This window comes from Xiphias gladius, chromosome 3, assembly GCF_016859285.1.
Source record: "Xiphias gladius isolate SHS-SW01 ecotype Sanya breed wild chromosome 3, ASM1685928v1, whole genome shotgun sequence".
In the NCBI taxonomy this organism is placed as follows: Eukaryota; Metazoa; Chordata; class Actinopteri; order Istiophoriformes; family Xiphiidae; genus Xiphias; species Xiphias gladius.
This window is the reverse complement of record NC_053402.1, coordinates 6,314,701-6,341,384: the sequence shown is the minus strand read 5'-3', so window position 1 is coordinate 6,341,384 and position 26,684 is coordinate 6,314,701. Positions and strand designations below refer to the sequence as shown.

Genomic DNA, 26,684 nt, shown 5'->3' with positions numbered 1-26,684 from the left:
AGGTGGCACTCCTTCATCCATGTGGATATGTCTGAGAGACAAGCCGAGATCTGCACCGGGACCATGGGGTCATCTGGCAGAAATGACAGGTATAGCTAGGTATCGTCTGCATAGCAGTGATATGAGAAGCCATGCTTGTGGATGATCCGACTCAAGGAGGTGGTGTATATTGCAAAGGGAAGGGGCCCAAGCACCAAGCCGTGGTACACCCTGTGCAGTGGTGATGGGAAATGGATTTGTCCTTGCCATGACACATTGAAGGAATGTTCTATGAGGTAGGATTAAAATCAAGAATGTGCTTCGCCCAAGATGCCCATATCAGAGAGTACAGATAGAAGGATGCAGTGGTTCACAGTTTCAAAGGCTGTTGATAGGTTCAGTAAAATAAGACCCGAGGACTGAGTTGCAGCTCTAGCTGCACTTCAGGCTTCTGTCACAGACAAGAGAATTGTTTCAGTAAGTGGCTGCTCTTACAACCCTACTGATATGGATAAAGGAGGGTATTCCATGAGAGGAATTCTGAGAATTGTTTGAAAAACACCCCTTTGATAGCCTTAGATAAGAATAGAAGTAATGAGGCTGGTTGATAGTTCTCAAATTGAGCAGGGTTGAGTGGAGGCTTTTTGAGAAAAGGTGTTACCTGAGCCTGTTTAAATGCAGTTGGAAATGTTCCTGAGGCCAGTGAAGCATTTATCATGTGTGATTGCTGGCACCGTGGTGGGAGATATAGCTTAGAGGAGGTTGGTAGGAATGGGGTCCAGCGCACATGTAGCAGTGAAGCTACAAGTCAGTTTTGTTACCTTGGTCTAAGTGAGAGGGGTGAATAAAGGAAGTGAGAGGCCATTGACTGGGGGAGACAGAGAAGGAAATGTACGGGGGACTGAATGTAGGATTGTATGTTAGACTTTTTGGTGGTTTGCCCTCAGCTAGAGGGCTGAGTGAGACAACCAGAGACAACCAGTCTTTCCCGCGGTTAAGGGCACATCACTCTACATGAGCGTGGGAGGTGGAGCGCCACTGACCAGAGGAGGCCACAAAAGACATGTAGTAGGACTGCAGGAATGAAGGTTGTCTGCCTGGCATCGTTTCACCCCTGAAGGTCAATGGAACAGTGAGCAATCATCGCATTCCATTGATTAATAAAACTACATCATAGCAGGTGAATAAATGTGAATAGTATTAAAATTTGCCATTACATTTCCCCCCTTTGAGCATTTTATGCTCACAGAAAAAGAAAAATTTAACCTTAGCATCTTTGGGATATATGTAAGAATAGAGCAATAGAAACAAAGTGTACAAATAACATCAATCTTAAAGTGTATGTTGTCAGTTTAGCATGTATTATATCATAAAATCTCATCCAAGGATGGAACAGTTAATAGAATGCAAGATAATTTTTTTGCAAGATTACAGATCTCGGGGGGGTTTGAATACATCAAGGGTTCACAAGTACACACTTTAATGATATTTCACAGATTATGCATGAGGCAAGCTAGCGATCATTAACAGCAGTCATCATTAGTGGCATTTACACATATTCACACCACATGTTTACCCTCAATCCCTTTGTCAGGCTCAGGAGAGGAGAATTTCTCTTTCCCCTCCAGTGTGATTGGGAAACTGGAGTTGGTGTGTTCACTGGGTCTGAAACATTGCTAGTGATGTTGTCATGTCCTTCCTTCTGGCGGCGATGCCATGAGGGGAGAAGTGGAGGATGGGAATGATGACGATGAGTGCAATAAGGAGGAGAATGCAGATTACCCCTCACAGCCCACATCCCAGTTGTCTCAACGGGTGCCATGGCCTTGGCTGCCCAGGTTGTGCCATCGTGTTGTGACCTATTCACCACTCTCACACCCTAATCCTCAAGTGTGCTCTGTTGAATCTCGGGAGACAAGCGGGCCCTAGAGACTTACTGTCCCTCCCTTTCTACACACAAGCGGCAGGTGTGAGTGTGGTCCTTTCAGTGGGGCAGATGAGCACTTGGATCAGGAACTCTCGTGAAGTGGCTAGCGTGTATCCACGTTGCTCTCTCTGCAACCTTCAGTGCAGTCTCAGTTGTCAGTAGCACTTGGAATGGACCATTTCACCTTCGAGCCTTCCAGTTCTTCCTCCTCAGGTCCTTCACCACAATCCAATCGCCAGGTTCCAGGTTATGCAATGGTGTTTCAGCTGGCGTTGGTATGGCTGCTTTCAACTGCTTGTGAACACTATAAAAAGCCCAGAGGACAGGTTTGCACACTAACGCAAGATTTCATCTTCACAATGGCTGGTGCTCAGGAGTTGCCTTTTAACAGGTCCAATTCCTGTGTTGAGTGGTCTGCTAAACAGGATCTTAAAAGGACTTAAACCATCAAAACAACTGGTAATGCTTTTGTCCACGGCAGTCCTGTGTCATCATACCATTTTGCAACTTTGATTTTGAGGATGCCATTTTCTCTATCAACAGCACCACCACTGGCTGGATAAGTACAATGTTCTTTAATGTCAATGCCAAATACTCACCAACGCTCTTTAGAGCAGCACTGACAAACAGGGTACCATTATCACTGCTGATTTTACCTGGAATTCCCCATCTCGGAATGATCTCAGTAACTAAAGCCTTAGCTACTGCATTCTGTTTAGCTGTTGGGAAAGGCTCAGCCCATTTAGAAAACATGTCAACGATTAAAAGACAATACTTTTTCCCTTTACTTGGTGTTAACTAGATAAAATCCATTTGTAGATGGATTTTCTGGTGGTGGGTGAGTTGCTTGGTCTGTCTGGATACTTCTGCCTATATTGTTAGTACCACAAATCACACAACTTTGAAAAAATTTTTTGGGAGAAGTTAGAGAATCTTTGATCCTTATTTAACAACCTCCTCTTTCGACACATGGTCCTTCCCATGTGTCAACTTAGCATAGTGAGGAAAAAGATGGGAGGTAGACAGGCGTTTGTCTTTTGGATCAAACCATACACCATCAGTGTGTGCACAGCCACTTTGCTTCCAAAGTGTCTGCTACAGCAGAAGTTCTCTTCTGTATTTCCTGTGAGTCAGCTGTGGGAATCAAGGGTGTGTTATCAGGTATAGAAAAGCACTGAGCAGTTATTGTCTGTTCTGCAGCCTGCTTGGTAGCTGCATCTGCTTTTGCATTCCCATGTGAAACAAGGTCAATGTTGTTAGTGTGAGCTTCGCATTTACACACAGCAAGCTATTTTGGGAGCTGGATGGATGTGCCAAAAACATGAACAACACCACATGCATATCTACCTGTTGCCAGTTCGCATGCTTCAATCAATGCTTTAAGTTCTGCTGCTTGCGCAGAATAGTTGGCAGGTACTGGTTCTGAAATGAGAATGTCAAACAGATTCACAACAGCATAATCTTCCTGATTTTTGCTTGTCTCTGGATTACGAGAAGCTGATCCATCGACAAACAGTTCCAGGTAAGGGTTCAAAAGGGGTGTTTCCTGCAAATCAGGTCTGGGTGAACATAATTCAGTTATGGCAGCAACATAGTCATGTGGCTGACCATCTTCTGGAGTTGGAAGAAGGGTTCATGTTTAGGGAGCAGGGTTAAGAATAATACATCTTCTCACAGTGATGTTAGGCATTTCTAACAAAACAGTGTTGTTTCTTAACCATATGGCTGCTGACAGATGTGATGTTTTTGTTCCAACAGGATGAGTGACACAGCGTGTTGAACAAGGAGAGTCAAGTCAGAGTAAACAATGTCACAGCAGCTGCTATAGCTCTGACACGTCTTGGAAAGCCGGCAGCTAGAGTCATGTTTGGATGAAAAATAAGCTACAGGTCTTAGTCGCACCCCATGTTCTTGTAAGAGTACTGATGTCATATAACCATTCTTTTCGTCGACGGTCTGGGTAAATTGTCTTGTCGGGTCAGGCAAGCCTAATATTAGTGTGGTTTGCAGCGCTGTTTTTAGACCTTCAAATGCATCAGCTGCTTCTGGTGTTCATTCAACTTTGTCATTTGCCTTGAGGCCTTGTCCTTGAGCAATAGCTGCTAATGGTGCCTCAATTTCTGTATAATTTGTAATCCACTGTCTACAGCAGGATATCATACCCAAAAAACTCATTACCCGTTTCGAATTCGTCTGGCTCACCAGCATCTCTAACCTTTTTAACAGGAAAAATTGGTGTGTGCACAGGAGAGGTTTCAAATGGCACATTAACTCCGGCTTTGAGGAGGGAGTTAAAGACAGGTGTGATGCCCACTACAGCTTCCTGTTTCAATGGGTATTGGTTTTGACTTGGCCTGTATGAGGATTTTGGTGTGATCGCAATGGGTTCTACACCCTTATATTAATCCAACGTCATATTTGTTTTGGGCCCACAGGCAATTTGGAACCTCCTTCAATTCCAGAATTTCAGATGTGTGTGGCACGAAAATGTATTTGAGTAAAATGCCACTGATGAAAATCTGTTGCAGTGCACCCTTAGGCCTGTGTGATAGTCGACTTCTGGATCTGATGTCTTTTCCCAGCCTGTGGCATTATTGGACGTCCTAGTCCAGGGTCCCAAGTCCTTCTATTGTTTGTCTTTGGGTTTCACCAGTGACACATGTGGGTCAGAACCCATGATCTGAAACAATCCTTGAAAAGTTATTTCAGGCAAAACCACAGAGGCAGCACAGCGATCACTCCTCCAATAGAGCCAGTTAATTCTCAGTATGTTATTTCCCCTTCCTCTACACCATTTCTTTTTATAATCTCTGTCCTGTCCAAATGAAACATGCGATGTACAGTGTATGTCTTTTGGCTTGATGTGATTTGTGTCTGAGGATGGGATTTGTTTTGCTGCTTCTTGTGTTAATGCATCATTAACAAGCAGTGTTTGCGTTTGCATGTTTTTATAAGCATCACTTGAGTATTTAGCATATAATTCAACAAATCTCTCTTTGCCTGTCTCATCAAGTATCAACTGATTTGTGTCATGTATATTCATGTTATGAGTATCTGTGTTGGTGTTCACTTTTAAACACTTGCATACATTTTGCTTATAATACTTACAATTATGAACGTAGGGTTTTTACTTGTAATGAAGCAGTTTTATAATGTGGTATCTTTACTTTTACTTGAGTAAAATTAGATTTTACGCATCCCCTGCAGCCTACTAGCAGTTGTCGTGACTCATACAGTGCAGAGTCAGACCAGGCAATGTTTGGTCTTTAAACTGAATTATGAATGAATAGATTGCTTTTATAATTAATGTTGTCTTGCATTTCATCAGGCCAGTAAAGGATATGCTATGTCATTGCTTTGCTGCACTCTTGTGTGATGAAGATACATTTTCACTGCGAATGCCTAATGATGGACAAACATAAGTGATGTAGATTTCATTCGTTAATGAGATTATTTGTATTTGGTCAACTGTCATTGCATATTAGACACCTTGTATCAGTTGACGTTACTAGAAATAATACCATCTCCAGGAACATGGACTCCCGCCTTCACTCAATGATTCGTGTATCCCCTTGTCAATCACGGTATTCTGCGTTTTAAGTGGTCAGCTTTCTCTTGGAAGGAATGTCGCCTTAAATGTTAGCTGGACAATCAAGATTTTGGAGGGGACTTCTACGAGGCGTTCAAATTGACAGAAGTTAAACACGATATCCTCTGCCAAGCCTGGAAATGTGCTGTAACCGTCGCTTATGAGCAGCGTTGGTCCAGAAGGAACACTCCGTAATCATGGAACTGGAGGAGAAACCGAAATATGGTAATTATTTAAAGCCCAAAACGGGCAGGCTTCACTTTATTCGTCCCGGGATAGCCAGCGTTACCACTCAGCTACCATAAGTTACCGTTAGATAGTTTTCTTTGGGTGCAGGACAATAACGTTACTCTTACTGATAGCGCAAATAGGTCGGATATGTGTCGTTAATGACTTGAATACCTTTTTTGTTTGTCGTGTTCGTTCGTACGAGTGAACCACTTTCTCTCTTACCTGTACTGATGAATATAAATATTAACCTTGTTCTTAGAATAGTAAGTTTACTTCTTCACCAACAGTTAAAGTGAGTAAATATTAGGTTTTATGTCATGTTTTGAAAATCCAGGGTGCATGTAAGTAAGCTGGTGATACACATTACTTCGTATATTGTTGTATATTGGGTGTACAATGTCCCATTTTGTCTGCTGCTTGTCCAGTTGCTGCCACATTCCTCAGATTGGTATGGCAGTAGGCGCCAGCTAAGTATAGAGCTGAGCTTATTAGAAAATAGTTCAAACATGTGAAGAGTATCTTCATTTGTCAACCAGATGCCTTTAGTATCTCTTGGTGTTGTCATATCAGAAATATTATACTGAGTTTCATACACAGTCTACATTGTGTTTAAAGTCTATTCTCAGTATATGGTATTTGTATCGTTCAAAATAGTATCTCTTTCGTTGTTTTGATTGCAGCTCTGGACTTTCTTCTTTTTGGTTGTAATTATGCCCTCCTTACTCCCACTACCCCTTATAAATGTGTTTTTATCGTGATACACCTTGTTGTATTCTGGTTGAGATATACTGCTCTTTCATAAGTAGGCTTTTACAAAGGAAGTACACTTCATCAAGAGAAATTTAGCAATAAATGACTCAAACAAATGTTTAGGGATCATGTTCACTCCTAATAAGCCTAGTTTTGGGATAATAACCTCAGCTTTTGTATACAATAGTGAATAAAATGGAGATTTTTTTGGTAATTTATACTGTTCTGCAGCGATCTGTTGAACGTTTTTAGCTTTTGCAGGATGTTGACATTATCTATACGCTTATCCTTTTGAGGGTCGAGGGGAGCTGGAGCCAATCCCACCAGACATTGGAATAGAGGCAGGGTACACCCTGGACAGGTCTCCAGTCTATCACAGGGCTATGATGTTAAGAAGTAGAAAAGAAAAACAATAGCACTTCTTCTGTCAGCTGGTTTTCATAATGGGACTCCTCCTCTTCTCTGGACATACCCTTTTCCTCTCTGCCTGCCACATGATGCCTAAAATTTCCAACCTTTCACTAAAGGCAGTACCATACTGTGTCTGCATGTTTGTAATAACCACAATACTTTTTCAAGGATTTTTTTCAAGTATTAAGACAGTTTGACACAGAGTAAGGTGACAAATACGGAGAAACAGAGGACATAATTGCATTTAGAGCCATGGGAGAAGATGGTGGTGACTTGGCTGAAAATTCACTCAAGAAATCACAGTGATACTAGGTAAGAGACTCTGGAAAAATCTAGTTTCCAGAGTCTCATAAATATATCTCAAACTAATAACAAACACATAAATATTTCTTCAAACCAGGTAAAAAAAGGAGACAAGGACAAAAATCTTAACATGCCTTAGTGAGAGCATTTCAGAGTAAAGTGTACACAGAATAAACAGTTTCACACGTTGGAGTAATTTCAGGCAGAGATATATGAAGAAACCTCAATGACAGGATCTGAAGTTGCCATGCAGCCATGCCCTGGTGGAAATTAGTTGTAATTATAAGCCATATTTAGGAGAGTGGTTTGAAACCTGATCCCAGGCATCTCTGATCGTTCTTTCGCCTTTGTTAAAGCTCGTATAAGCTGCATTTTTGGATCTACTTTTGTACTGTTTCATTTGTTTTCAGTTCAGTTACCATAATGTACAGTTTTCCTTCTCTACTACTAACAAACAGCCAAAAACATTTCCATCATTACAGCCAGCCATTTCCACTTAAATGTGCTTGATCATACCCTAACAACCCAAGCAGGATCATGTGACTCTGCTAACTGTCTAGTGGTCCTGCCAACTTGTCTACAGTCAAAAATACAAAGGCATGCTCTGAGGGTTGCGAAACTGATTGGTTATTAAGGTCAGGGAAAATGAGCTTGGGTAGAGGAAGAGATACAGTACAAATTCAGAGTAATTTGGATGTGAAAGAAAGACTACTTCAGAGATCAATCTTTTGTATTAATCAGCTATGTTGACTTTCTTCTACTAGTCAGTAGCTGGGTTTGTTGATCTTGGCAGATCTGACTGACTCTTTATTGATGAGGAATGTTCCTTTTTGTTAATGGCTATATGTCTCTTGGAACATTTGACATTGTTGTCATTTATGTATGTGTAGTGAAGTCATGTAAACAGAATATCTAATCTAGAAATCTCAATGTGTTTGCTTCCTGTTTGCCATTTTTGTTAAATAGCCCTGCCAATTCTGTCGAATTCATGTAACTTGCATATTTGAATTGGATTTTGGTTACACTTTGCATAATCTGTGTCTGAGCTACAGAAATTAACCAGTTGTAACAACAGAGATAAGGAGATGATGTTATTAGTTCTTCACAGGTACAAACAGAAGTTTCAGTGTTGTGAGGTCACTAGGGTTTCAGAGATCACACATTTAAGAGGGTAACTTTGTGAGAGGATTATGCAGGAGATGGAGTTAAAGATCAAGTTTAGATATATATATTTTTTCAAATAATAAAATACGGATCCATCTTCCTGCTGTTATGTGAAAATATTGCGTGTCAAAATTTTTTTTTAGAAACTAGGGAAAGAGTGTTGCTTGACTGCCAGATATTATGGGACAAATGTCCCAAATTTTGTACACAAATTTTCCAATTGATTCAACATTTAACTGTGGATGTTGAAGATAACTCTGGTCTATTTTTTCATAGATTTGTGTGTAATTGCAGTGTTGTTTCCTTTGTAACACCGTAAATGGATCTGAACTTGCACTTAAACACTCCACACCCTCTTACTGTAATAAAAGACATGGGGGAGAGTGGCAGGGAGGGCAGCCACTGTAACCTCTAGATTATATTAAACTGGCTATGATATCACAGTCCATTTAGATATAGTCTTGTATATCTAGAATTTTAGGATTTCTTACTAACCGTACATTTTTACTTATGATTTTTTTTTTAGCTTCTTTTAGTTCTCAGGAACTGCAAGAAAAAACTTTGTCTTGCTAATTCATAACATGATGCATTTCTGAGTTTACCAGTGGATGTCAAAAAACCAAAAAGCCAGAGAATTTTTTTCTTCCCATAGAGGGCTGTCAATCCGTCAGTAATAAAAATGGATTTGAAAGGTTTTTACAGTACATAACAGTAACAGCTGGTTGGCAGAAGCAACTAAGCCGGTCAAAGAGCTTCACACCCCAGCCAGTTTGTGAAGACCAGAAATGTGGTGTGAAAATTAAAATGGACCTTTTTCATCGTAGACATTTTGATCTGTCAAACATTGGTGTCTCAAATGAATTACTGACTGCTATGACAAGTCAAAAGTTCTGCTGATGGAAAAAGGTCTTTAAATGAAGTGTAAATAAAACTTTATTTCAATAAAATTAATCTTGGCTACATTTGTTACTAGCATATACAGTACTGTTGCTGTTACATGCCTAGGATCATGGGTAAAATTTTATTTTGGCTTCTGAAGGGGGGCATGACAGAAAAAGTAAGACATTTGTGAGCTACTGGGCTAGATACTAAACATTTGTGCTGTCAGATTTGAAATAACAGTCCTTTTTCACAGCACAGATTTTGGTTTGTCACAGATGGAAAAGCACAGGTGTTACTAATAACATTAGTAATAGCTCCACTTTATTCAAGTCTTCTAGTAAGCCATGACAGTGTAACAGTGAGCCAGCATGAAAAACACCAGGACCCTGAAATGGAAGCTGCTAAATGGAATTCAGCCATCTGATATTATTGAATGATAAATAACACAATGAATAGATGCATTTATACTACACTTACAGTCAAAACACACAAAAGCACAATACGAATGCAGTTTGTAATGGGTGCCCATGTAAACCCTCATTCGTAAAACAGTATGGCCTTTCATAATTAAAGCAAAGCTCTTACATATGTTGCAAATGTCATTTGTATTTCTAATGATTTTAATAAATGCTCAGTGGTTGTCTGGTTTCACAGTGGTAGTTCATTGGATTAGATTAGATCCTGTGAAGAACTTTTAACAGATTAAAGCTGTTGCTCACTGTCGCCAAAGAAATACAATTACTAACTAGAATGGCGAAAAATGCCCTATCTCGCACTGTTAAGAAAAGTGATAAAAAAAATTCCTGGATCTGACCGTATAACTGGATCCACACCAAATTTTAATGGGATTGGTTCGGTACATTTGAGTAATCCTGCAGACAATCAAACAAACAAACAAACAAACCAACAAACAGACACAGGTGAAAACATAACCTCCTTGGCAGAGGAAATAACTAATTTGGTCTATTTAAAAACGAAAGCTGTGGGTTTTACTTCACCTTACGTCACTCACTGCACTGTCCCACATGTCAGACTAGCTGTTCTCCTGTCCAGGAAAATCAAAATGAAGGTTTGGGATTAATTACATTACAGCAAAACCTCTCTTAATGGGAGTTCCTGTGTCCAGTAACATTAGCTATGAAACAAGAATAAAATGGATGGAAACATTTGGTCATTCCAGCAGAATTTTCTGTTTCTGTAAGCATCTGTAAAAAACATTTTTGGAATTTAATCCCTTGGTGGGCTGTTTGTTGAAATTGTGAATTCACTGAACATACTCTAATTGCATTTGGCTGTTGAGTACAGAACAGAGAATGATCAAAAAACGGGAGCTAGAAGGATTTTTGTTTTATCTTTTTCAGTTTCAGTGCATTTCTGCCATGTCCCCACAAGATGGGAGACAACACTTTTGAGAGGAGGAGATTTGAGTCGATTCTGTTTGAGATGCTCCACAGGGCAGGTTAATGGCAGTTATTCAACTTCACAAGATGATTGATTATTTACCTTAATATTGTTGGCTTTCACTTCATTAAGGTGATGGTATTTGTAGCCAAAAATATCCTGCACACCTGAATCTAATCATTTTTCCTCCACAGCAGCTACACAAAACACCACTGGAGGCAGAATTCCTTGTTGTTTTCTCCAAACACCTGTTTTTAATACCATCTACAACACTTCTCCTCTGCATATACAGCAGCAATTCCTATCCTCTTCCTGATGTCCACGCCTCTTCCCTTTCAATCCTAGCCTTCCTTGTAGATGAGTTTTACTTGCTTGTTTGGATGGCTGTTTTGAGACAGACACAAAGTGGAAAACCAGACTGAAAGTGGTCTTTTGGAAGTGGGAGGTGATAGAGGGAAATTCACAGGTGGAGCATAGATTGGAAAGAGGCAGTTGTTTCAGGATAAACAGAGGGGAAGTCTACTCAGGCTCACAGCTATACAGCTATACAGGGACAGGTTGGACTGGTTTCTCCTTCACAAGACCTTAGTCTCTACCGCTCGCATTCATTTATACTAGCAGAGAAAGGAGGAAGAAGTGAACCAGATAAGGGGGCTTTGGAAAGAGTAAAAGGGTTCTCTAGACATTTCAACATTTGACCCAGAAAGGAATTTCAAGATGCCAGGGGATGGAGAATATTATGGAAAGCATGGTAACTGCTCTTTTTGCTTTAGTTTTATATTAATTTTAATCTTATTTCATTCTGTATTCATCCTTGAAATGTTAAATGAATCTAGGGTCACTGGCTAATCTTTTGACTTGTCTTTTTTACTGCTTAAAATTACTCTGTTTTGTGAAGTGTATAAATAGTTTTGAGGGAAAGTGGAGCAGCAGTATCAGCATGTGAGGAGAGAAAGGGTGTGTTTGTATGTAGGGAACCTGCTACTGCTGGTAGACTTTGCTTTGATTATACAGGTGTGTGAGAGCAGGGAGCTCTTTTATCAGTGTTTTTCTTGTACAAATGTTACTGTGCTGTGTGTAGATAATCACTTAGTAAGCAAGCTTTTTCTAGTGAGTAAATTCTTCTGGTTGCTACAGCAATGCTGTAGTTAACAAGGCCTCACTTTACTTTGTTGAATCTGCAATTGATTTTTTTACTTGTTTATATTCATCATTTGAAAAGTACATTTGGGATCTATATCGAAGCTATTACACCTTTCTCTAAACTTCAAAAGTAGCACTTCAGACTGACAATACCGACATGACACTTATATTTGAAATACAATACCCATGCTCTTTCTAACAGGAAGCTGTGACCTCTCTAAGAGCTAGTCTGGTAAATGCTTGCAGCACCCTTATCCCCCTGACCACATACATAATTAATATGCAAAGACGCCACGACGAATATCATACTCCTGTCTAGACTCTAAGGTGTCAGGATCCAATGCTAAATGGTACACATGCACATACAGTATATAGTAGTATCAACGTGACATTATTGGCTTGTCAAACTAAACGTACTGCCAAAAATGATTTACACCCCCTGTAGTGGCTGTGCAAGTTATGTTGGGTTTGTCTTCCAAATGAGTTTTCTTTTGCTTAGTCAGCAGGGAGGAATTTGTCAGGTTGCCAGGCGTGTCTGCCTGGAAGGAAAAGTCATCTGACAGAACAATGGGAGGAGAAGGGAGGCATACAGTTTCTTAACCGTAAATCCACTCTCCTTTTAAAACTGAGTGTGGGTTGAAGGTGCATCTCTGCCCCTAACATATTATGTTGCATGTACAGTTCATAAGACCCCTCACCAAGCCATGTTTTCAGTAATCAGAATAGAAAGAACTTGCTGAGTGATAAATTCACTTCTTTCTCTAATGTAGGTGAGCCAAGGAAGTATGACCCAACCTTCAAGGGCCCGATCCAGAACAGGTGAGATAGAGATGTGATTTTAACCCTGGCTTTTACTGTTTTTAAATGACTGCACAGAGTTTATTTTGAACCATCCAAACTTTGCTCTCTCCAATCCAGGGGCTGCACAGACATCATATGCTGCATCCTCTTCATTCTTGCCATACTGGGTTATATTGCAGTGGGAATACTAGGTAAGGAAATAACACTACAGTTTGGTTTACCTATAAAAACACCTATCCACCCCCCCCCACATACACACACACACACACACACACACAAAACTAGCAACTTTTTTTTAACCTTTACCTTCTGTTTTTGTGCTCCCAGCCTGGTCCCAGGGTGACCCCAGAAAGGTGATCTATCCCACAGACAGTCAAGGCCAGTTCTGTGGACAGGCTGGCACCAAACTTGAGTGAGTTGCTTTCCAAGTATAGATGTAAATATTCCTGTTGCTCTGCTGGACATTTTCTTCTTACTTCTTACTTTGAGTGTGCACACACAGCAAGTAACAGTTTGAGATTCAGTGCAAGTCCATCCAAATTAAAATACTTCACACAACTCCAGCTCCCCATGTTTTATTCACCAAGTATTTTCAACTATCTTGCCTTAATCAGAATAGATACAAAAATACAAAACAATACTATCATCATCCTTTTCTTAAAAAATACTATTAAGAAAAGTCAAAGAGAAATATAAATTACCACGAAGACAAAACGTACAATATTACTACAATTTTTTTCTGAATATTCACTATCAAATACAATATTTCATCTTAACCCATCAATGGATAAAAGGTTGAATTTCCAGACTCAGTTCTCTTCCATCTCTTAATATTTATGGATAACCCAAACTAATTTCAAAATCAGTCTGCAGTTGGCCTCAACACATCCAGTTACTAAACTTCCAACTGTTCAAAAAATTGCTTTTCTCTGAGAACAAATATAATCTAACAGAGTCTGTTGACTTCAAATCCAATTCCTTATTTAACCCTTTTGGGCTTGAAGCGCCCAAATTAGAAATCCAGAATTTCCAAAATCTCCCCCTCTCTTTGACAAATGTACCTTCTCAGTTCCCATATATTTAAGGGAAGAGAATGGATTATTAATTTCCATTGAATGTGCTGCAACTGGATAGATATCTTGATTTTTGTAATGTTTTTCCTACATGAGGGTTGGACATGGACATGTTAACAGTTAAATGACATCCTTTGTGTGTTATGAAACCACTCCTCTCACTTGAACTTTTTTACAAGAATGTGCATGGTTGAACAATCCACAAACATGTAATGTGTGTACCAACTAATGGTATTTTATGGTATGCTTTTAAGAAAAGAATGATGGTAATGTTATTTTGTATACTTGGTATCTATGTTGATTTTTCCAGTCACCTGACTGGTCAATGGACTGTATGTAAGGAAACCGGAAATCGCCACAAACACCACCCTGATGAAGGCAAGATAGCCAAAAACACTAATAAAGCATTATGCACTTGAGAATGGCATGTCTTCATTTTGAAGGAGTCTGTTAGTGATTGAAATGCACAGATATTGCTTTAACACCTCTCATGCACTTTTTATGTATGTGCTTTTACCCTCTGACTACTTTGTACGTGTGTTTTAACAGGAACAAGCCCCTGTTGTTCTACTTCAACATCATGAAGTGCGCCAGCCCCGTAGTGCTGCTGGAGTTCCAGTGTCCGACCACACAGGTGTGAACTCCACTCTTCTCTCCTCATGTATTCTTTTCTGGTGATGCAAAACTATTGCTGTGTCCCACCCCAATGCCATATACTAACTGTATACAATATATGGATATGCTGTATGTAACTTATTCAAGTGCTTTAAGATAACAGGAAATTATACAATATGTGCACGAGTGCGTGTCATAGGCATCTGTGAATGACTCCCCCATATACTGTGGGAGAATAGTGTCCATCAACAGCAGAGTCCAAAATCAAGTGTATTTCGTCTTGAATCCTGACTGTTTTGAGTATACTTTTCCAGTTGGAATACACTACATTCTCAAAACCTGATTAGAATTAGTATGTAGTATTGAATTGGGACATAGCTATTGCTTTTGTTTTCTTCCTCTTTGACCAAAATTGTTGGCATTCATTCTCTTTGCTGCGCTGCATTTTGTATCTGAAATCATGACCAATAAATTAATTTCCTGCACTTAATGTAACTGTATCCTGCTGTAAATGTTGCTTCCCGCTTAGATGTGTGTGGAGAAGTGCCCCGAAAAGTTCATGACATTAGTCAAAGCGTACAACAACAAAAATGACTTTGACTACTACAAAAACTTCTGCAAGGAAGGTGTGACTAATACAATGGTGAGTTTGAAGCCATGTTGTTGAGACACTAAATTTAAGTCTTTTTGGATGCTTTTTTCCAACATCACACTTTATTACCTCAATTATTTTATTTTCCAAAGCTTTTCACACACCTTACCTCTTTTGGATATCCTGTGTTTCAGGCTATATCGGTTATCCTCAGTTTAGGTCTCTGTCCTGCCATGCTGACCCCCAGCAAGCCCTGTGAGTTGGGCTTTTTAATACAATATTACATTTTATATACATCCAGAGTGGCAGAGCAAATCTGGAAAGTTCTGGAATATAAAATATATGTTGTGATTGTTTTGTTTTTTTGTTTTTTTTACTTCTCAAAAAATAGAATCAATCAGTCTCTTTTTAAATTGTTGAGATTTCTTCTACTGTCCTCCAGTCACACGCCGGTGTTTCCCAGCTTTGGGCCAGAAAGGAGGGGTGATAACTGTGGGAAACAAATCTCACTTTGATGATGGAACCGGAAACATGATAGATGCCAAGAATCTGGTGGATGGAGTCAAGTGAGTACATCGCTAGAATTACTGTGGCACGAATATTTTGTGAGTGTCACTTGAAATATGCTTTTTGGCCTGTCCCAACCTGCCACATTAGAGTTTACAAATATTGCCTAAGAGGAATTCCAAAGTGCTTAAACAGATAAACACACAGCAATCTTTGCACAGGAATGCCACTGTGGTTATTGAGGCTCGTCAGGTGGTCATGAAAATCTTTGAAGATTACACACAGTCCTGGTACTGGATTCTCATGTAAGACACTAACTGACATTTGTAAATCTGCTTCTTGCTTCTTGTTCATTTTGATCCCTATCTGTGCAGAATGAATATCAGCTGGTTTCACCGCTCACTCTCTATGCTTACCTTCACTTTTCACACCTTCATCTCTCTCCAGAGGGTTGGTTATTGCTATGCTCACCAGCCTGCTCTTCATCATCCTCCTGCGCTACCTGGCAGGGATAATGGTCTGGGTCATTATTGCAATGGTGATACTGGTCATAGGATATGGTAAGGGCGAAAGCACCCAAAACTTAATAATTTTTGTCATGCCCATCTCAAAATAGTTCAGCCCCCGAAGGGCCTATTTCAGGAAACAGGTTTAAAAAAACCTTGAATTCTGACTTCCCTAACCCTAAAATGGGAAGCAAAGAGTTTTACGTTCCAGAAAAGGTGATCACAGTTAGTTCGATAAAATCGAAATTTTCACTGTTTTGAATCCCTTAATTTATGTTGTCTTTCCACTATCACTTTTGATGATATATTTTATATTGCATTGTGGGAGAGTAGTGTGCATCAAAAGCACATTCAAAAATCTTTTTTATTTTTTTTTTTTTAGTAACTATTTTGAATGTACTTTACTTTATCATGTTTCCAATGTGAACACACTACATATAGCACATAAAACCTGCTTAACCTACTTTTTATGAATTTAGGAGACAGCTTGAGTTAAGCACATGCATGGTAAAAGAAAAGGGCCATCATCAATGGAGCTCAGATACTACGATTCACCATGATAACAGCTAAATAAATGGTAGAGCCTCCGTTGTAATCTGGTGGAGCTAGAGAAAGTAATAAGTATGTATATACAGATGCCTGTATTCTCTCCCACCCAGAAGCTACACCCCTGATGTTTGATCCCCAATTTACTTTTTTGAAAAGCTCTGTTTTTTATTGTTTTTTGTTCCTCAGGAATAGATTTTTTTTTTGTTTGTTTGTTTTTTTTTAATTACAACATTTTGTTTCTGCTATGTTGTACACTGATTCAGTTTTCTGTTTAAAAAATATAGTTGCTTACCATTGCTATATGTGTTTGTTGTTGGTGGTCAGGTATCTTCCACTGCTACATGGAGTATGCTGCCCTGAAGGGAGAGCCAGGAGCTAATGTGACTCTACAGCAACTGGGCTTCCAGACAGACTTCTCAGTCTACCTGCAGATTAGACAGACCTGGCTAGCCTTCAGTCAGTACACAGCACATAGTCTACATGTTTATAGACTGTAATATGTTGCTGTAAAATGAGTACACCCATATGATCTCTCCCTATCCCACCCTTCTCCTTTAGTGATTATCCTGGCCATTGTGGAAGTCATTATCATCCTACTGCTCATCTTCCTCAGGAAAAGGATTCTCATTGCCATTGCTCTCATCAAAGAAGCCAGCAGGTCAGACTTCACATTAGAGCTGCAGACACTTTTAAAGGACAGGATGGGAAGAGTGGAAAAAAAACAGATCAATGAAAGTTAAGATGTTGAATTGTTCTGACCCTGAAATAATTTAAGTGTGACTCACAGTAATGGATTAAAGTGTCAGACTAATGGCACAGGCACAGAAGAAGTAATCAAAATATATGTAACTCAAAGTGAAGATAGATTGTTTTTCTCTTTTTTTGCTTGAATATATGTAACCACCAGTAATACTGTTGTGTCTACAGAGCCATTGGGCATGTGATGTGTTCCCTTCTCTATCCACTGTTCACTTTCCTCCTCCTGGCCATAGTAATCGCCTACTGGGCAGTTACTGCTGTGTATCCTTTCAAGTTAAAGTCAGTCAGTGTTATTATTTAAGGTTGACTGTAGTCAGAAACCTGGCAACAACAGGTAGGGAAAATTCATACTCAGCAACATTTTTGGAGCTGCCCATGAGCCAGGCATGTAACCACCAGCTGGTAAAATGGAGTGATTGCAATCAAAGAAAATAACTCAATGTTGTATTTTCCATTGATTTATTTTTTTAAAAAAAAAACCTCATTAAAGATAAGTAACAGCTTGAACTCTGATATACTGTATGAGAGATTTGGGGACACAACAATAATTGGCAGATCTGTTTGAGTAATGTAAAAATGTATAAAGTAACCATCCAGTTCATTTTGAAGTCAAGGTCGGACAGCACAGGGTGACATAGTAAGCTTAAGAGAATGAGACTGAATCAAAATTTCTACTCCCTGGACTTGCAGACTTCTGACTTTTCTGAGCAGTTCTTAATGATACAGTACAAACACTGGCAGTTCATGCAGAATATGTGCAGAGTCTGATGCTTTACATTGTTGCGAAACGCTGCTAATATTATAATGACATCAAATCCTGAGAGCTTGGAAGTTGTAGTTGAAGATGTGTAGGAGGATGTGTAGGAGGATGTGGCTGGATGAAAACCAATCTTTGCTCTGCTATTCAAATCCAAATTATTATGCCTGTCCATATTTTTCTATATATGCAATATCAAACCTCACTACATCAATGAAATCATACATCAAAAATGAAAAATGCAGATGTCCTCAAAAATAAATATGGTACATTATTATTGTTAATATTATTCCTTTCTTTTAGAGAAAGGTAAAAGTACTATGCTCTAATAATTTCGTACTGTAATCTTCCAAGGAGCCCAAGGGGACTCTGTAGAACTTCGCAGACTGTCCGCTTGAAGCCCCTTGTGGACTTGATGAATTGTGGATTTGGACAGGCCTAGGCACTTATGGACTTCATGAGAATTTGCCTGTTCAGTTCGCAAGTCTGCAAGTACAGTGAAGTCCAGACTTTTGGATTCAGCTTAAGTTTTGCAGTGATTATCTCCTAGATGTGTGGATAACTACCTAAGCGCAGGTGTTATATTGGGTCAGACATTAATTTTAAGGTTTGGACACAAGTGGGATCAAGAAACCCAACCCCTAGATTGCTCCCCCCGTATGCATGTAAGACACTTTGGTCAAAAGCATCTGCACAACTGAATGCAATTTAAGGTGATGTGATGATAGTATACATTATAGGATGTTGATTGAAGTTGTAATCCTTGACAGAACTGATCAGTTTCTTGTCTACCTCGAATGAGCCTATTTACAAAGTTTTCAATGAGACGGCATGTGACCATTCAAGGAAAATTTGTGACCCAGCTGTAAGTTTTTTCATTTCTCAACAATTAACGTTGGAACATCCAGGTAGCTTTTTTTTTTTTTTTTTTTTTTTTTTAAATCTTACTACATCTCACTGATTCATCATTTTAATTATGTTTATACCATCATATTAAATCTTCTGGATTTCCAAAGTATGTAGATCTCTCAATATAGCCTGTATCTGTGCTCAGAACTACACAATCAGTCCCATGAAAGCGCAGTGCCATGACTCCCAGTGCCTTTTTGCCTTCTACGGAGGAGAGACAGTTTACCACAAATACCTGATCGGCTTGCAGTTCTACAACGTCTTCCTCTTCTTCTGGTGTGCCAACTTTGTCATTGCTCTGGGACAGATGACACTGGCCGGGGCCTTTGCCTCGTACTACTGGGCCTTTGTCAAGCCAGATGACATGCCTGCCTTCCCAGTGTTTTCTTCCCTAGGGAGATCTCTCAGGTGTGTGTGGGTGGGTTTGGGTGTGGGAAGTTTTGGTACATTTCACATCTGACATTTGATTTTCTTCTACGTTGTCTCCCTTGTGATTTTGTTATGTTTTTTGCTTTTGTGTCTTGTTTTAGATATCATACAGGAAGTCTGGCATTTGGCTCCCTTATTCTATCCATCATTCAGATCATCAGGGTTCTGCTGGAGTATCTGGACCACAAGCTGAAAGGTTTGTTACTTTTGTGGATCACAGTATTATGTAGATGTCTACTCAAAACCAGAATCCATAGTTTGTATAACATACAGACCAGGATCAAGCAATAAACCTGTGTCAAGCTGGCTTGCAGTGGACATAGGTGGGGTTTAGTCTTATTGGACATTTCAAATAGTAGCAATAGAGATTTCAGTGCTGGAAAAGATCATTAGTTTGATTGCACAGTAATTCCAATCGGTTGTTTAATCATTTAAGTGCAAAAAAAGCAAAGGAGAGAGATAAATTAGTTTTCAAGTAACTAACTCGCTCTTTATTTCAAATATTTTTGGAATCATTCAAAGGAGCCCAAAATAAGTTTGCGAAGTTCCTGTTGTGCTGTCTGAAGTGCTGCTTCTGGTGTCTGGAGAAATTCATCAAGTTCCTAAACAGAAATGCCTACATTATGGTGTGTGTTTTATTCGTTTATTTCACTGAACTCAGCCCTGGCATCTTTAAAATTGAGGCACAAGGTATTGTTTATATAATGTGGAAGTATTTCAATGTAATGAGTACATTTGGCCTCTAGGTGGCGATATATGGCAAAAACTTTTGCACCTCAGCCAGAGATGCCTTCTTCCTCCTCATGAGGAACATGATCAGGTGAGTGTAAATGTTGTATAATTTTTCACAAAAACAAATTTAATGCCTTTTTTTTGTATATCATTGGTATTTTTTTCAAAGGTTAAATGATTGTTTTTAATCCCCTAGGGTGGCTGTCTTGGATAAAGTGACAGATTTCCTCTTGTTTTTGGGCAAACTACTCATCGTTGGGCTTGTGGGTTAGTCTGTTTATTTCATCCTTATTCTTCATGCTGAGTATATTTAAGACAAGAACAGCAATTCCTAAAGAAAATGTGTCATTTCTGTACTCATTGAAGCTGATTGGCATGATTTTTGTTTGATATTTCAATGAAAACTTATTAATCTTAATATGTTGAGTTACTGAAGCAGTGGGAGTGAATGATTTGAAGGTTTAATGACATTTTAATGTATTACAACATTTATCTCATAATCTGTAGAGATCATCATCTGAATGAAATTTGTACTGTGTACAGATTTTTTTTTTTTTTAAAATACAGCAATGCTGAATAGGCATCCATAGACATTAATGCAATATGTAACTCATACTAATTCATAAACTATACATGTCATCATAATGGGTTCATGTACATTTGATATCATACAATAGTAGTCTATGGGGACTGTATTAAACTTTTACTTATAAAGTATACCAGTTATAAGAAACATCAGAGCAACTGTCTTACCACAAATTATGCAAAATTTGAGTTTTCTTTGGTCTTGCTTCCACAGGAGTCTTTGCCTTCTTTTTCTTCTCTGGGAGAGTGAAAGCCTTTGAGAATACAGCTCCCAATCTCCACTACTACTGGGTACCCATCCTGGTGAGTCAGAGGGCCTTTTGTTCCAGGGAAAAACTTTAGATATATAATCAAAAGCACAGAAGAACTAGTGTATGATTCTGTTTTCCCTGCGCTTCCCTGTGCATTTTGAGTGAAATATATGTATGGTTCCTGTCCTGACCAGACTGTCGTGATTGGCTCGTATCTCATCGCCCATGGATTCTTTAGTGTGTACGCCATGTGTGTGGACACTCTGTTCCTCTGTTTCTGTAAGTAGCACCTCCTCAGCTTTTTTGAGATCCATATAATACTTATAGATTGTCTATATAAGTGTCAGATGGACTTTACACATAAGAAACAAGCATTGAGGACATGTTGTATTGAAGAAAGGACTTAAGCAAGGATTAATCATTAATTGCTCGATGAAAAATGTAAAGCTTGATAATCAGCTGAATCAAAACTTTTCTCACTCCATGAATTCTTACTTTGCTTTTGGTGTTGGGCTGTCACTAATTCTAAATTGCATGAATATGGTGTGCCAAAATGTCTCCACCATTTCAAAATAACAGTCTGCGGCTTATAGTATGGTAACCTGAAAATTGCTGCTGCCTGGTGTTCAACTGTAACTTTTTTAAAATCTATAATGCTTGTGGGTGCCTTTGCTTGCCTGCTATTTGACTTTCTTTCTCTTTTTGTCTCTCTCTTCCTTTTCTCACTTCCCACAATTCACCAACCCCCCTTCCTACTGGCTCTTTCTATACTTATTTTCTGTTCCATCCATTAACACATACAAATACACATTTGCACACATTAAGGTGAAGACCTGGAGCGCAATGACGGTTCAGCTGCAAGGCCTTATTACATGTCCTCAACTCTTTATGAGATTCTGTGGAAGAACAAGGCTGAGGATTCATCTTCGTGTTCTGCTAAGCAACAAGACAATGAAGACATCCAGTTGAAACAACAGCAAACATAAGAGGAGGACGCATCTTAGAGGAATTTTGTAGGACAGACATTCTAAATTTTTTCACTGAATTACGGGCACAACAAAATCCAACACTTTTTTTGACTGCTACAGTTCAAGACTATTTTAAATTATGATACTGAAGCTGATACTTTGTTGTTACCCATTAGAAAATTCTCTTTTGCACTTAACCCACTAGTCTCACAGAGGCAGATTGTGGTACAACTATAGAACACAATGCCTTAAAGTGGCAGGGGTTCAGTGTTTTTCTTCTCTACTTCAGCAAGTGGATACAACCCTTTGATTTGCATACTGAATGAAAGACTTTTCCATTTATTCACAGCTGACTGGTGCACAACATTTTCTTTAACTTAACTGTCCTTCAACACATGGAAACTTGGGAAATAAGGTGTTAAGGATTTGTTTTCTTAATTGACCATTCACTAAACCCCTCCTTCAGACAGTGATTGTCCAATCATAGCTTAGCAACCATAACTACCCACTCCAAGCCTGTCAAGCTTTGGATTTCTACGTATGTTGAAGTGTTGTGTGGCTGTAGTAGTAGTGAAACTGGGCATTTAAAGAATTTTGATTGTGCTGTCTTTTGTGTGAGCTTTCCAAAATTAAAACCTTAAGAGCAACAGTTTTAAGGCATGGACTAAACAATGTTTATCTGCCCTAACCAGATGCAATCCTAGGCATGTACAGATAACTATCTTACTACCTACAGTAATAACCCAGTGTTACTTCCAAGGCCAAGTGGTAGCATATCGTCATTGATTCCTTTTTGGGGACTTACAGGTTACATAGAAAGAAGCACTATTCATGACTAGCACACTAGACACTGTGTAGTATTTCATCGCTGTGTGGAAGCTGAGCCTGGATGCTATCAGAGTTTAGGCTAACGTTAGCGGCTCTGTCCACTCTAGCAACACCCGCCAAATTCCTTATCTGAGCTAGCGTTATGTTTGTCAAACAAATTGGTTAGTCCTCATTCTAAAAGCCTTTTCTCTTAACATCAAAAGTAGAACATACTTACAATCTTGTATTATTGCTAGCAATGAAGCATACATGTAACATAAGTATGTAAGCTAAGCAGACAAAAAGTGATATGTTAGAATTAAATAAGTCTGATCAACAAAGTGCATATTTAAGATCCTTTTTTACAAGGTTTTATAAAGGTTTTATAGGTTTGATAAATCTGCTACCATTATCATCGTTAACTGCTTATGTGCTGTGCTAGAATGGAAAGCTAGCAACAGTAACTAATGGCATCCAGGGCTTAGCGAATGGTCAATTGAACATCAAGCATGTCTCTTGGAATAAGCGCTTTAAAATGTGCACAGGGATATTTCACGTAGATAAATTACTGCATGATTAATATGGCTAAATGATGGTCTGCAATTGGAGCTGATAAGATTTAATTAGTTTAGAAACTTTCTCTTGTTCACAGCCAGGTCTTTCTTCATCTTTTAATGACATGGTACTTGGAATGTCAGTACTTGGTTTATGGTAGTCTTAAATGTGATGGAAAAACTGCTTCACCGAATATCTTGACATTATTTGAATGGCTTAATCTGAGAGAAACTTGCATTTAATAGTTCCTCCCACTGCCACTGGCCAATTGAAACTTGAAGCCGTTCGTGTGCCTAATTGACATTGTTAATGTTTGCACCTGTAACTTAAAATTTTAAGGGTACCTAAAATGATAATCAGTGCTACTTTTTTAGTATGCTGCACTATCAGTGCACTTTAAATTCAGTTCACACAAAGCCATAACAGATTTGTATTGGTACGAATGAATACTGGTAATTCTCGTGAAGCTACTTGTTTTGTAGGCTCTTATGTTGGAGTTTTTACTGTAAAGCAATGTAGATATGCATTCAGTACCCCTTTGCAAAGGAATGTTTTCTTGGCAGTGCAGCTGGCTAAATAAACAGTATTTGAAGCAAAAAGTCTTCACTGCATAACACAACAGTATTTAAACTCTTTTAAATGGATGCATGTTGTTGCCAACTGAATAAAGCTGTATGTCATTTTTCTGCAGACCTGGAATTAAGCCCAATTAATTTTGTCCCTCAGATTTACTTGTATTGAATATCAATTGTGAAGCTTGACCCTCATTTAAAAGTACTTGGATCTGTTGAGACTGTAGGATTTCTCTGCTGTACACAAATAAGTAAAAACGTTGTATCTAATGACCTTAGTTTAATGCCATTTATATTTAATCTCATTCCAGTGGAGGATCTTGAGAGAAATGATGGCAGTCCAGAGAGGCCCTACCTGATGCCTGAGAGCCTCCGCAAAGTCCTAAATAAGAAGAACAAGACCCAGCTAGCTCAGTAGAGCACATCCTCTAACAGTGTAAGCCTTAGTGAGGTGAGACTGTGGGCTAAAATTGACTGTGGTTTGATTCAGTGGAAACAGGTCAGGACAAGAACCTAATGCCATCAGTCACCAGGAGCCTACAGGTGACAATCAGTAGTGTCATCCATTGTATTTTGTTTCTGCCAAATAGGTCATAACTTTAGTCCAACATGTGTCGTCCAATTAGAATCTAAAATGGGGTTCACATTCCCACATGTCTCCATTTCTTATGAGTGAGACAGTTTGGTTTTTCATAATACCAGGAATTCAATTTAGACCTTTTACGGATTTTAACATTTTGGACGTTATTTTGTGTTTGTTTCATGCAGTTAACATCCAAAAACTTTTTTTTAGTATGTTGTTAATTTGAGTATGTTTTTATTTTTAATGAGTGTTACGTGAAGGTACACGTAAAAGCAAGGTAAGCATAAAAGTAATCTATTAAAGTTGTTTAAAATGTACTTTAATCACAGCTTTTTTCTTTTTGCACTGCATAATCTTATGTAATAGTTGAATAAATAATTAACCTTATTGTTACCCAAGCCATTACCCTGCCATTCAGGCATATTGTTTTCAAGGCCTTTTCTACATTCATAGATTTTTGCATAAAGTATCTGATGCTCTGATGCACCTGTTATCAGCAATCATATGGACAGATATATAAATAGAAACAAAAGCAAAATTTATATATTATAGTAATTAATTTATAGGGTTATACTTTGATGCTTATGTCATATTTGTGGAGTTGAATTGAGATTGTTTTTTAAATAAAACATAGTTTTGTACATAATTGTGTCAGACCGTTTCTCTTTTAAACTATTATTAATTTCCCTGCCTAGCATTGATGTTACTGTCTGCACCATAACCATTGCCGATTAGGTTGCCCAAATATGCAAAGCCATCCACATCCTCCACTGGCGCTGATGTGCACGACTTTAGTCTTTCAAGTGCTGATGATGATTATACTTAATTGTTGGGTATCTCAGATTTTTTTTTTCCGCATCCCAAACATTCCAAACATTCCAAGCCCTCTTCTGTACTAATTTCTGGTCTACTGGTATTTGGTGGTAGGAATTTGTCCTGCAATGTCGACCTTCAGCAAACCCTGTGAGTTGGACCTCTGTCTACCCATCCGGAAAATATGAAAACTGAAAATAGCTGTGTGAAGCTCTGGCCGTATCCAAACCTGCCACATTAGAGTTTACAAAGATATGATAAATCTCTTGTATTCCAAAGAGGCACTCTGAGAAACATTACATTTAAATTTCCTTGAAAAACCACAATTGTCTCGTCTGACAAGCAGATATACTGCGGGTTCATATTCTCACGAGTCCCAAAATACCTTGATTCTTCTTTTTAGCTTTAAAGTTTGAAGTAAAAACAACTGTAAGCCATCATCACATACTAATTGTTCCAGCACTATTTTAAAGTTTTATAATGTTCATATTGAGTGAAATATTCAAAACCAAAATGTTATGTTTTCATGATAATTACAAATATTCTAGATCTGCAAAATCTTTATACAGTCTCTACATATAATCTGTATCTACTCAAAACTACACATTTTAGTAAATCCCATAGCTACATTGAATTCCATTCCATTTCTTAACATACAAAGGCAAATACTGCATACACAGGAACACACAATAACCCCAACATACCTGTAACCCACTTTCCAACAACACTCATCCATAATTTTCCACCTGCTGTTCTACTTTTTATCATGAGATGGACTGCATGAACTAAAATACTGTAGGTCAGTCAGTATTGCAGAAGAAGCTCTTTCTCTGGTGTGGCTTTAATGCTAGCTTTATAGTATGTAAGTGTCACCTGATGGTTGGAGGAAAGTTTCGCCAAGCTTAGATTATGATCATCTTTCTGAGAGTCATATCAGCGCCTCATCAACAAGGAGTACATTACTTGTGATGGTTCATGGATGCAGTTGTCACTTTGACTCTGTTCCAGCAAATAAGTCAGGTGCATTGGAGACTGGGTGAATTGGTGACACGAAATTAATTAAATGAATCCCAGAAAACAGTGTTTGGTATTAAATGCTAGCTGCTGGTATCCAACAAAATCTTGATTTCATGAGACAGCCAAAGCTGTTTCAATGGTAAGGTTGCCATTCGGAAACATACAAAGAAATACTCTAAATGTTATCATTAATGTAAACGTTTGTCTGATGAGTTCATTTTCTAAATTTTCCTGCATCTTCTGGTTTAAGTTATAGTGTTAAAAATCAGGACTTATTAAATACAATAGTATATAATTGGTGGACCGGTTATGTTCATTCATTGTAAACAGTTTTTAATCTCCATTGATAAACTTCACCAACACAGTACCCATGCTCAGGCTTGCAGCACAACTCATTAGCATCATCACTGTTCCCAGGGAATATGATTTCATCTAATTATGTTTGCAGTCAAACAGTGAGCGATAATTTAGGAGTAGAATAACAAAAGATGCTTTTTTCTTAGCAGTTTTGCATCAGAGATCCT

General features: G+C 38.7%; 1 protein-coding gene and 1 long non-coding RNA gene across 8 annotated transcripts; one reads left to right on the top strand and one right to left on the bottom strand.

The window, feature by feature from the left end:
- Positions 1-1,927: 1,927 nt before the first annotated feature.
- On the bottom strand, positions 1,928-10,848 carry LOC120786386. 2 transcript variants are annotated; one of them, XR_005706715.1, is made up of 4 exons: positions 10,740-10,799; positions 10,235-10,281; positions 3,254-3,328; positions 1,928-2,210 (listed from the first exon to the last, which is right to left on the bottom strand). It is a non-coding gene; the product is annotated as an uncharacterized LOC120786386 (long non-coding RNA). The 2 variants fall into 2 exon arrangements; XR_005706716.1 differs by lacking the exon at positions 10,235-10,281 and having other exon boundaries at positions 10,740-10,848.
- LOC120786354 (choline transporter-like protein 2) lies at positions 5,550-24,647 on the top strand. Of its 6 annotated transcripts, XM_040121786.1 has the most exons (24): positions 10,894-11,388; positions 12,284-12,382; positions 12,551-12,599; positions 12,699-12,772; positions 12,909-12,993; positions 14,204-14,288; positions 14,799-14,912; positions 15,056-15,116; positions 15,304-15,427; positions 15,590-15,673; positions 15,816-15,928; positions 16,748-16,879; positions 16,982-17,081; positions 17,351-17,443; positions 18,720-18,804; positions 18,994-19,256; positions 19,379-19,473; positions 19,800-19,903; positions 20,024-20,097; positions 20,206-20,276; positions 20,809-20,897; positions 21,040-21,124; positions 21,671-21,858; positions 24,059-24,169. In XM_040121786.1, exons 1-23 carry the CDS (start codon positions 11,355-11,357, stop codon positions 21,829-21,831), a joined length of 2,274 nt encoding a protein of 757 aa, XP_039977720.1. In that variant the 5' UTR covers positions 10,894-11,354; the 3' UTR covers positions 21,832-21,858; positions 24,059-24,169. The 6 variants fall into 6 exon arrangements, with proteins under 6 accessions (XP_039977741.1, XP_039977759.1, XP_039977720.1 ...); XM_040121807.1 differs by lacking the exons at positions 10,894-11,388; positions 12,284-12,382 and adding an exon at positions 5,550-5,720; XM_040121794.1 differs by lacking the exon at positions 21,671-21,858 and having other exon boundaries at positions 24,059-24,647.
- The last annotated feature ends 2,037 nt before the right edge of the window (positions 24,648-26,684 follow it).

Coding starts and splice junctions, on each gene's coding strand:
- LOC120786354 (XM_040121786.1), top strand. CDS start 11,355: ATGCCAGGGGATGGAGAATATTATGGAAAGCATG. Junction 15,929..16,747: donor GATACTGGTCATAGGATATG/GTAAGGGCGAAA, acceptor GTTGGTGGTCAG/GTATCTTCCACTGCTACATG. Junction 20,277..20,808: donor ACTCATCGTTGGGCTTGTGG/GTTAGTCTGTTT, acceptor TTGCTTCCACAG/GAGTCTTTGCCTTCTTTTTC.